The following is a 12926-nucleotide window of genomic DNA, read 5'->3' on the forward strand; positions in this document are numbered from 1 at the left end:
TTATAGACGTATATATGAAATAATATGTACTTAGACGCAATTATTAAAGGGTAGAAATTCTTGGAGGTTTAAAACTCTTTCTAAAAGTTATTGTAACCAAACGCATGGTAGACTACGGAATATCTAATTATATAAGTTATTTTTTGTTATTATAAGGCTTAAACTGCGTAAGTCAAATGTTACTCGTGTATTAACATCGATATAATATATGGTGCAATATGTTTTATAAGCTCGCACTACACTCTACTTTACTTATACTTTATAATAATATGCAAGTTAAATTTACCTGCACATAACAATAATAACAATAAACTTAAAATTATAATCTCTTTATTAGTTGTCACTTATTATTACATCGATTTTCGTTGTCATAGCTCAAGATAGTATGTCCAATAAGTGATAAATAATATTTAGTAACACTGTTGTTTTTGTTATATTATTGTACTATGATATTTACGGCATATTATATTTATATTAGTAATGTACTACTCTCAATTATCCAAATGTTTAAAATTATACGTACATATATTTGACGAACAAAAGGTTGTAACTTACAGTTATTAAATTATTAAATACTTAATACATTTAAATATAATAATTGTATTATAAATAGTTATTTACCTAAAATATATCAAATATGATTTAAATTATTTAATTTTCACTATTTTTTAGTTACCATATAATTTTGTTCAATCATTTATAAAATATATATGTTATATTGGACACTGTAACCTTATTTACAGTTACTTAAGGTATATCATACTTTAATAATACATAATAATGTATATTGTATAGGTACTACTACAGTACTACCTACCTATGGGCTACAATAAGAAATGTTTGTGAAATACAGGAAAAACAAACTACGGGAAATAAACGTAGCTAAATTGCATATCCATTACGCCGTATTAGTATAATTTTATTATTAAATTGTATATTTTTCTCTCAGCAAGGCTCGCCAGTTTCATACAGAGAATAAACATAATACACACTGTATTCATCTGTATTTTAATCAGATAAAAACTCGCATAGCATATTTCTACTAGTAATAGATACATATTAACACGCAAATATAACACAATGCATGTCTGGTTTATTTGTTTGATACATTCTTGCTGAGGGCTATAATATTTTAATATTACATAATACTAAACCTCTGTATAACCCATGTAACAACACGCTGTTCTAAAGACCCATAAACATTAAGTTATCACTTGTGCATTTTTGTTACGATTAAAACATGGTAATTTTATGCGTACATATACATAAAATATACTTTGTTTTACGAGCTTGTAGAAAAGGGTAATTTAGATTTAAAAACAATAGTTTATAAAACTATTATGAATATCATGATTTACCACTTGAATATACACAAACATTTTAAATAGTACAACAATTATTTAACTAATTAAGGTAACACATAATAATAGGCACTTTAAAAAAAAAACTTAACCTAGTAAATATAATATCCGTTTATAAAATTAATAAACATTTTGAACAGAAAAATATTTATATAAAATAAAATAACATCTAAAAATAAATTATATTATATTTATAAATATAGGTATAATTTTAATTATTTAAATTTAAAAAATATAATTATAATTTAATACTTTTTTTAAATGTTGATGAATTTACATTAACTTACATTTTATTTGCAAATTTTAATTTTTTTTATTTATGTACTCGTTAGGTATATTAATATTATTATAATATTAAAATATATTATACTATATTTTCTTCAATATTTAAATAATAATTGTACTTACTAGGTACTTAAAATTGTGTTTTATATTTAAACATATAGTGTCATGAAGTCATGAATTACTGTAGTGTGGTAGGTGCTAGGTTAGATTGGAAATCAATGGTTTAAATATAAAAATACATCCTAGGTGAAAAAAAACAAAATGGATCTTTCCTTTGAAAAATTTGCTTAATATTTAATATGAGACACTTTTTTGCTGTTTTAAACTAACAGAAAGACCTATGGACATTAGAGTTCAATGCAGCTGCATTACCTTTTATTATTTACGTCACGCGAATTTTTGTAAGCACATCAACACGAGGTTAGAGTTTAATATCAATCAAATATCGAGCTGCTCGTAAAAAATAAATATTTTTCTCATACTATAGCTGTTTTTTAAAATAACATACAAAATTAAAAATATATTCATTTATAATATATGAACATATTGTTTTAGAATTTAATTTATTTGTTTAGTTATATTACACTAGTTTTAATTTATTTTGTTATCACTTACAATAGGTGATAGAGTAAAATACTTAAATATATTATTAATATAATATATATATATATATATATATATATATATATATTTTTTTTATAAATTATATTGAATTAATATATCATGTTTTAATATAGGAAAACAAAAAATATATATTGTTGTTTCATGTGATTTATTTTCTTATGGTGAGTATACTAGTATACTTTTAATTATTTTATTATAAGTATAACTAATAAACTACCTATATGACGTCTCCGATAACAAATAAAAACTTATAAGCTAATAATTATTATTTGTTAAAAATTAATAAAACTATAAACTAAAAAAAATTAAAACTTGTTATGAAAATGTTTAAAATATGTCAATATGAGTTTAATTTAATTGTTTTCACTTTGTCCTTTATAAGGTTTTTATTTTACCAAGGTCCAAGGTACTTGGGAAATATTAATAATATCTTTTAGATTCCAAATTTTTACTTACTTTTAAAAAATTCTTATTTTATTTTCCCAAAGTGAGAGGTATACTTTATACAATAATACAAGTCTTTTAAAGTTGATATGTAAATCTATAAAATTGTATAAAATACCATATTTTGATAAATTAAATTATTCTTATTCACTTAGCCAGAGCTTCTCTACCTATATGTACATGCTTATATTATAGATTAGGTATACATTTAAAAAGACCTTTTGTTTCGATAAAATAATTGTATTTTCATAAATCATAATGTCCTTTGTCCATACTTTCTATTATAGGTAAATCAAATAAAATATTTAATGATTAATAAAAAAAAGGTGACCTATTTTTTTTCGATCAATTATTTGACCTCTTTATTAAATTATTATAAATTATGTTATAATAAAGTGTATATCTATAATAATAATAATTTAGGTATCGTTTAGTATGTTTTTGATGTACCTTTTTTTTCGTGACCACGCAATATATCATTATAAGTTAGAAACAACAGAATTAAGTTTTATAAAACCATTTTATATTTTATCAATAGGTGGATTCTCGTATCAAATACATTTTTTAAAAACCAGTATGAGTCATATAAGTATAAACACATAAAATGAATGTGTGTCATTGTTTACTTTTATTCCTAATTGTAAAACCTTCTTACAGAAAATTCTAATTTGACCATGAATGAATATAGTTAAATTTAGTCGGTAAACGTCATACCTAAATTATTTTAATTCACCTGTTCATTATTTTACTAGAATTTTTAATAAAAAAAAATTTATAGTGCAATTATGCTTTATTTTATTATTACTTATTCCTATTTTAGATGTTAGTAAATGAAAATAAATTTGATAAAATCTAAACTATCCTAAGACATATAAGTCCTTTTTTTTATTTAATACAGCTAAAACGCTTATCGTGGCCGCCTGAATTAATTTAAAAGTTCACCGAGTATAGTTTATTAGTAGTGTTCTAAATTTTTTCGTATATTTTATCTCAGCTAGATAATTTTTAATTGATTTAATTATTATCTTTTATACATAATAAGAACTCACAACTATAAAAAAAATTCTTTACTATTATTTTGCGTATTTTAGATTATTAACAGAGTGATGAATGTATTGATTTTATAGTGTGTGTATTTTATTTTTATTTTTGTTTCTGTGTACACCATAACTTTTCGAAATTTTAAACTTCAAGCCGTTCAAGGGTGGTTTCCGGTGGAAAATTGGCAAAAAAATATTCCTTGGTGCATTATAAAGGTCAAAAGTAAGAAGTTTCTAGCAGTTTTCATAAAAACGGGAAAAACCACGAAAAAGTGAATTCTTACTCAAAACCAGTTTTCGACAAAATCTATCTTTTTATATAGTTCTAATTCAAAAACAAATCACTTTAAACACTTAAATTTTTTTATTTAGTGTTATCCATATATTTACAATCCAATTTTCAAAATATTATGGTTTTTTTGAGCTATTTATAGATAACTATTTTTTTTTTATTTTTTTGTTAAGTGTCGATAAAAAACTTGAAAATTTAATACAAGGTTCCACATGAGTTCTTATTGTAGTTAAAAAAAAAAAAAAATTATAAGCGTCTAAAATTAAAATTTTCACAAAATATGTCATAATCGTGATAATTTGCAAATAATTTTGTAGTTGAAAATTCATAAAATGTTTAGTATTTATATTTAAGGTTAAATAATTCAACCCAAAGTTTTTAATAACTTTTCCTTTAAATAACTAATGAGAAAACTTTAACGCCATTATAGAGAAAAATGTTATGAGCGTTTGATTTTTTAATTTTTACAAAAACGCATAACGACAACAATTTATCTTTAAACGATTTTAAATATTTTTTAGTATTCAAAAAGTATAAGTACTAAATACTTGAGAATTTTATCAGTTATAAGATTGGCATTTTCCTTACATAATTTAATTTTTAGAATAGTTAATTTATTTTAAAGCTATTTATAGGCATTTAAAATATTCGTTTTTGTTTAATTTTTTTTTTTTATGAATATCTCATAAGTTTCGCTTACAAAAATTAATAAAGAAGTTGAGCATTGGTCAATTAAAAAAGTTTATTTTAAATTTAAATTTTTTACGAAATCAAAAATTCACTCGTAAAATAACGATCTTATAAATTCCTGATGTGATTATTTGAATTGATTATTATATTGTACTTATATTGTCAAATAATGTTTGTAAGGTAATTACAAGGTCTCGGTTTTTCGATTTTTCTAATGATTATAATAATTATAGCCAGGTACCCAAAACATTGATTTAAGTCATCAGATAAAAAAATTTATTTCTGTTTAAATATCATTTTATAGTATCTTGATGAGGTTAATATAGTCGCACTCTCATAAGACATAAATATGTATTTTATGCATTATGCCATTGAATGTATTAAAATAATTTGAATTTCTTTATGTTGCGTGATGTCATATTTAATTCTATCCATACATATTTTTACTCAAAAATAAAAAATATACAGTATTCAAATGCTTAAATTACACTCGAAATCGTATTCTTACGATATACTACTAATATATACGATATATATTGCATGCAGTATATTACGGTGAAATAATAGGGTACCTACCTATAGATTATATAGTACTTATGATGTGGCATAAGTAAGTATATTACATACCTATGTACTATATATTTTATAAAATGCAGTAACACCTGCAAAATATATACTATAAAAGTTCCTTTCATGACAAAAGGGAAAAAAAATAACTACAAAATCGATTTACGAAAAAAGGATCACTTTTTTATTTTTGAAAATTGCATATTTTTAAATCTAAGTGTTTTGTCGAAAGTTTGAGAATCATGGGCGAGTGCGGGTGTTCAGTAGTGATAGGCGACCGGGTATGCTGCTTTGTAGCCTGCTGGGTAGTACGACTTCTCGTATTTGCCTGGGTAGTATTTTCCATCATCGTAAGCTGCGTAGCTCGGGTAGGCGGCGTAGCTCGGGTAAGCTGCGTAACTCGAGTAAGCGGCGTACGGGGTGGCGGCATAGGCAGCCGGTGCGACGTAAGCAGCCGGAGCGGCATAAGCAGCTGGAGCGGCGTAAGCAGTTGGAGCGGCGTATTTGTAAGTGTAGCTGGCTGGGTAATTAGAGTATGATGAGTACGAGTATGCTGGGGCTGGTGCAGAGTAAGCCAAGACCGCTGTAAGAAAAAAAAATCGATTACATTTTGTTTTATCGAATTGAATTCATCGATCAAAAAAATTGCGGAACAGTATATTTGTTATCATTGTGTTTAAAATAATAAACTTATACATATTATAATTTATAATACTTACGAGCTGGAACAGCAGCGACGTAAGCGTGTTTCTTCACTCTTGCTCCATCTTCGGCGGGTTTGTTTTCTTCGGCGGACACGGCGTACACGGCCAAGGCGATGAATATCTGTTTGTAAAAATAATAAAAGTAAATATTATTGATTATCAAACTTATTTCAATAGTTCATAATATATCACAGAAATAATTTTTTTAATTTTTAATGCCCGAAGTACGATAGTCTGTTATTCATAGAAATTGTTGTAGGTAAATACAACTTTGTAAGTAGCTACACCAATAGAAGTTTCTAAAAATCAATTGCTACGATCTATGGTACAACTATATTCGAAAGATATATCATTATTCTATGATTATATAAAATATTTTTAAATAATTAATTTTGTGCACAATGTATGTGACTGTATAATTGCAGAAGAGCATAAGAGGTAAGTTTTTCAAAATTCGATTATTTATAGATAAAGTTTGAAACTTAAATTGTTTTTAAATAAACCAGATTGGAAAAATATTATGTGTCTAAGTATATAAAATTAAAACACTGATCGCGTTACTGTGGGTTATGAAACTTATAAGACTCACCAGATTCTTGAAAGAAGCCATTTCTTATTTGTTGATTTCTTCTTGTGTTGTCTACGACGAATCTGCAAACTTCAACCTGTGGTCGATGTGTGTACTTGGGATGTAAAGAGATGTGTGATGCCAATGTCTGGTGTCTCTGGTCCTTATATATGCGGTTCGGTAGATGGGTCTCTGGCGATGTGAAGGTATATGGTTCCAATATGACCCCTACTCGACAAGGGCGTTTCCTGTCTCTGAAAGGTTAAAATCCAGATCATGCCGAAAAATTTCGACGGGGTACGCATCGCCTCATCAAACATCGTTCGTTGTCAGATCGGTGGTTGGCCTTGGACCCAAGTTGGTAATTGCTTTACACCGGATAGTAGCGGTTGACCTTGCACCTTGGTCAGGGGGATTTGCACTATAAAAAAATAATTATATAATATAATAATCATAACGAAAATATATAATTAGGCGTTGCCGGACATGGCATGTCTACATTATAGACGTGGGACTACACCACACAATGGTGAGGTGTACGTGAATTCTAACCGAATAGAAATGATTTGCGATTTCGGCTGATCAAGACATCCGAATTAGGCTGCAAAAAGTATCGCTGCACACGAATTGCGTCCCAACGTAAAAAACATTATTTTCCTTCCCATTGCATATAGATTTAGGATTCTTGATAGCAAATTATGATTATTGGTAGGTTAAAATATTGATTTTTATCGTTGTTATACAATTAGAAACAAAAATGTGTAAAACAATACTCCACTTCATCTGATTTTAAAAATGGGAGATCAAAAAAATATTTTAAGCAAATACTTATTATAACGCGATTTGTGTGTAGCCAAAGTTATAAAGCTTAATATTTAGAAGTATAATATTGCTATGTAAAGTACGAGATTAAAGTCTGACACATTGATACTCCGAAGGCAGTAAACCCATATTAAATCACTCGACTATTTCTTGGATTTTTTTATTTTTAATACATAAAAATTTTCAGAAATATTAGCCATTATTATGCAACTAACAATATAAAAAGAGGATCTTATTTGAAAAATAGATGTTTGTGTAAATACAAAAAGTCTCAAAATCCTGTTTATACATTCAAAACTTTTTTTTTTAATTTGTAAAACAATATTACTTTTCTATATTGATCCTTATCATTATAGTATTTTTAGCAAAAACTTTATTTGTTACTAAAAGATCCATTGTATTTTTTAAAAATTAATTTTTAATATAGTTTTTTTTTAAATCTATATATATATATATATATAATCAGACTAAACTATGTGAAGACCCCTAGACCCATATTAATTCTTTATTTAGAGCCCTTTTTACATAAATATATATATGTGTGTGTATTTTTTAAATTGTTTGTTACTTTGTTGACGTATATAACACTTTTTTTCCTGAAGTGGTTATAAAAAAACCATATTATGTGTTAAACAAAAATGTTTTATTGTCATTTATTATGATTTAGTTGACATTATTCTAATGCTATGAACTATGAATAAGTTATGTATTTATAAACTATAAATAGGGGAATAATTTAAAAAAATAAACATTTCTATTTTTTTTATGGTACAGTAATATTTATAAATACGTATTGAATAGTTAATACTAGTCATCCGATTGATTTTATTCATAATTAATACATAGTGTGTATTAATATTATATACAACATTTTATGTTAAATGCAGCTTAAATTATAAAACCATTCAAAAAAACTTCTTGATTCAAATAAATACAAAGTTGCTAGTCATTACATAACAACAATACTGAAACCGATAACAACAAAATTTCGTTCTTGTTATCTGACTACCGACAGAAATAATTATAAGTAGTCCTTTATTAATTATTCAAGTTTTTACGGCAATATATTTCTTATTTTTAATTAAATACATCTTAATCAATAATCATATGTGTCAAACTAACTAACATGGTAAACGTATAACCAAAAATTAAGAACATACAAAAATAAAATTTAAAAATTCTGATTTCCAATTTTTTGAAGGTATAAATATTTCAATATATAATAATAAGAAGGCTCAGGATTCGGATCCCCGTTAATATGAATTTTTAAGACATATATAGATTCATATTACTATGTCTTTTTTAATCAATTCTAGAATCGTCGCTAGTCTATATATCTTAAATAATATATTAAAATATACGTCCAAATAATTTTTTTTTAAAATGACAAAAAATAATGCATAACTAAATAAATCAAGCGTTTTGCATACCATTTTATACAAAGTATCTACATTGTGTAAATAAAATTATGGGAACGTAGTATCCAATTAAAAACATTTTTTTATAAACATATTTAAAAAAATTATATTTTTAGCGAGTTTTATAAAAAAATCCACTATTTGTGGCCTTCTCAATCAATCGATAATTACTTTTTTTCAGGTCCAGATAAACCAAAATAAACTTCTTATTTTTTTAATTGATTTTTTAGATTTAACACTACGATAAAAAATATACAAAAACGTCCAATTTTTATTTAACTAATTTTTTATTCATTTTCATATAACAAAGCTTTTCGTATGTATAATCTATGTGAATTATTAAAAAGCAACATTAAATTTATATGTTATTTCCATACATTTAAAATTAAAATTATTCTGCTGAATTATGCACACACTAATCACAAATTTGTATAACATTAATTATTTGTTAAAAATTCTCACAGTGAACACTTTTTTACTTTTTATTTTATATTAATAATAAAAATATAAGTAATACAAAGGTATTTAGCATAAGTTAAAATCTATTAATATTTCAGTGGGGAGAGGGTGCGTTTTTAACATCAACATTGAATATGGACCTATAAATAAGCATATAATTATTATCAATATGTTATATTATAGTATAACATAGGTACAACATATTTTTAATTTTTTTTTTTTTTGGTGGCTAGTTAAATATTTAGAGGGCTTAACCATCTTCCCAAATCGCTCTACTTTTTCCGCCTATGATATTTAGAATAAAACAAGTAACATTCAATAATATTGTTTTCTTGAAATATTAGAAAAAATAACGTAGTGCCTTATTGCCGTAATAGCAGTAAGTAATAACTAATAATTGAAGATTTAAGATTTTAGTATACGTCACAACCCTTAAATCATAAAATACTTACGGGTACAATACAATTTCTTTTTTAATTAATAAAAATGTAATCTATACGACTTTACTTACATAGTTAATGAGTTTACATGTGTGGAAAACTTGATTAAACTATTTAAGAAGACAGAAGTAACTCATTAGTGCCACTCCTATAGATGTCCACTATATATAAGTAGTATATATATAATATTATAATAAAATATAACGAATATGTCCTAGAAGGGTTGAGATTTATAATTTTTTTATAAATAAATTGTAGAAACTAGCAAATTTGGCATAGAATTTATTGTAAAAATATGTTTGATTCTGCATCTTGTAGTTGTTATTGTATGAAGGTATTATTATAATGGAGTTTGGATTAGTACCTAAGTATAATTTAAAATTAAAGGAGAATTTATAATTTTACAGAGATACTTTGAAGGACTCAAATTTTTTTTGAAATTAAATTTTTTATCCGCACCCTATAGTTATAGATCGTAAATTAAAATAGGTTTAAGAAATTATAAGTGTATATATAGACATAAATTATAATGTAAAGTTGTAATATTACAGTCGTAGGTACTAGGTACTGGTCTAAATTAAAAAAAAAAATTAAAAAATTATATTTTATCTGCAATTTGTATGAATAATGCACACAATAAATAAAATAACTATTTAAATATTTGAGTGGCTTATCTTAGCTTATGTATGATGTATCCCCTAATTACAATACTGTAGGAATTATAGAACTTAAAAACGCAAATAGTATTCGTCGATGCCCTTGAACGACGCGGTCACTGACTTCCAAGCGCGAAAACGTGGTGTGTGGTATAATATATATGTATCGAATATCGTTATAAATATTATAATATTATAATACATGCATTAATGATTATTTTTTTATTTAACCTCTGATTTAAATATATTATGTTTATATAGCTACATAAAAAACACGTTGCACTAATTATAAATTAATAGTATAGTTTTAGACTATATATTATATATTATGTATAGGGAGTAAAAAAAAATAGGTAGATCCTAAAAATATAATTAACCATGCTGCAATAACTTTTTTTTTATTAATATTTTATTTTATTTTAAATATAGGTAATATCTAAATTTAAAAACAAACATAATATAAAAGAATAAAAATTACATAGTTGATAATATAAATCAGTTCATTTTTATGCTACAGTGCTTACACCTTGTGTATGTAGGTATATAATAAATTATATTATAAGATATACAAGTCATATATATATAATTTTTTTTAAACATCATAAATTAGGTAGGTGATATTATTAACATTAATATAACTTAAAGTCTTAAAAAACTGAAATACTTGTTTTATCTATCTAATCAAAAAGATATCAGATATTTTCATAGGTACATAATAACAAAATTGTAAAGGTCAATGAAATAAATCCACATTTTGGATATTGAAGTTAAACAATTATGTTTTTTACATACTTGCCAATTTATATTATAATTGTAATACTATATTTCTTTATACATTATACATATTATATAATAATAATACACTTTGTTCAAGGAGTTATATTGCAATTATAAATACATGGTAATGACACAACATATTATATTGTGTTAAATTAATCAACTGTACAATACAAAAATATTAGATAAAATGTATATAAATATTAAATATAATATTATAATATCATTAGTTAAGTAAACAGATAGATAACTTATCTAAGGTTATATGAAACAGATCTAATTTATTGATAGAATTTTCTTTAAATATATAGTGTATTAGCAAGACATATATGCAACATATATTTTGTGTTTATATTAATTTAACAAAATGTACATTAATTTCTAGATAAAGTAATTTGAAAATTAATTTTAAATTTACGGGTAGCATTTGATGTATTTTATTCAACGAAACAATTAAAAATATATATGTACATAGGTGTTAATTATTAGTATAACCTGAATGAGGAATTCCTTTGATTATTACATTTCTAAAATAAATATCTTAATCAATTATTTTGAATACATAAGCTCTGAGTTTGACAAATACTATCTGAGTGCCAAATTAAAAAGACGGGTATTCAATATGGGATCGGAATAATGAAGAATATAAATTGTTTGGTGCTGATTTATCATTGAAACCTAGATACATATACTAATTTAATAATCCTAATTTTCTACAAATTCATCTTGAAGTACCTAATCAACATGATTATTTATATATAATTATTAATTATGCATCAAATAGATTCATAAAATTTTTTTAGAGTTTAATTTGTACTATTAAAAAGTTATTAAATAGTGCTTTTGTTCGTACTATTTGATATAAATTGTCTTACGTTACCTTGTATATTGATTAAGTAATCAATATATAGATAACTACATTTTCATGTTTTCAAAAATATTATATTATATCAATCATAGTTAACTCTTATATATATGTAAAAATTAGAATATTATATTAAACAATTTAACATATAATGTATTTATAATACTTATTTTATGTTATGTTGACAATGGCGTCAGTGGAAATCGTGCAATTGGGGTATATACACCATGAATGACTGTAATATTGGAACTTCAACAATATTATAATTTAAATATTTTAAACTAAATTAATTATATAAATATCACGTTTTTCTACAGGTAACAGAATTTTAAAAAAGAATCAGAAAACTTAATTTTTATATAATTTAAGGTAGTAATGGAATAAGAAAATAATAATACACAAATATACCAATAAATTCCAATAATACGTATATTTCACATTCAAGATAATTTAGCATCTTATCTAAAAATTAAATCAAATTTTAAGTTTGTAGTGTTTAGGTAAGAATTGTGGAATAAAATATTTAAAATAGATTTTACCCATTTACAGAATTTTTCAATGAAAGTGATATTAAAATTAATGAAATATTTTTTTTAAATGTTAACCATATTAAATTATAAAAATATAGGTAGTTACTTTAATAATAAATATTATATAACTAGTATAATTTTAACTTGAATTAAAAATTATAATCAAGTGTTGAAGTGTAGGTATTAATGGACCATAAAATTAAAAACTAAGCTATGTGTAATGATAAAGTAAACATTTAATACCTTTTTACCAATAATTAATGCCATTTTACTTTTAAAATGTCATAATGTATATTATAATTTTCAAACAGTAACAAAAACATTTTATTTTATTCTACGATATTTATAACTCTGGGTAAAAACAGGAAATAGTATTATCATTTA

The 12926-nt window shown here is 24.2% G+C and overlaps 1 protein-coding gene across 1 annotated transcript; it reads right to left on the bottom strand.

Moving 5' to 3' along the window:
* Positions 1–5464: 5464 nt before the first annotated feature.
* Positions 5465–6764, bottom strand: LOC114125471 (cuticle protein 16.5-like). Its single transcript, XM_027989136.2, has 3 exons — positions 6597–6764; positions 6023–6128; positions 5465–5886 (listed from the first exon to the last, which is right to left on the bottom strand). The coding sequence occupies exons 1-3, from the start codon at positions 6615–6617 to the stop codon at positions 5564–5566; spliced, it is 450 nt and encodes a 149-aa protein (XP_027844937.1). The 5' UTR covers positions 6618–6764; the 3' UTR covers positions 5465–5563.
* Positions 6765–12926: the final 6162 nt, after the last annotated feature.

This window comes from Aphis gossypii, chromosome 2 (genome assembly GCF_020184175.1).
Source record: "Aphis gossypii isolate Hap1 chromosome 2, ASM2018417v2, whole genome shotgun sequence".
NCBI classification, from domain to species: domain Eukaryota; kingdom Metazoa; phylum Arthropoda; class Insecta; order Hemiptera; family Aphididae; genus Aphis; species Aphis gossypii.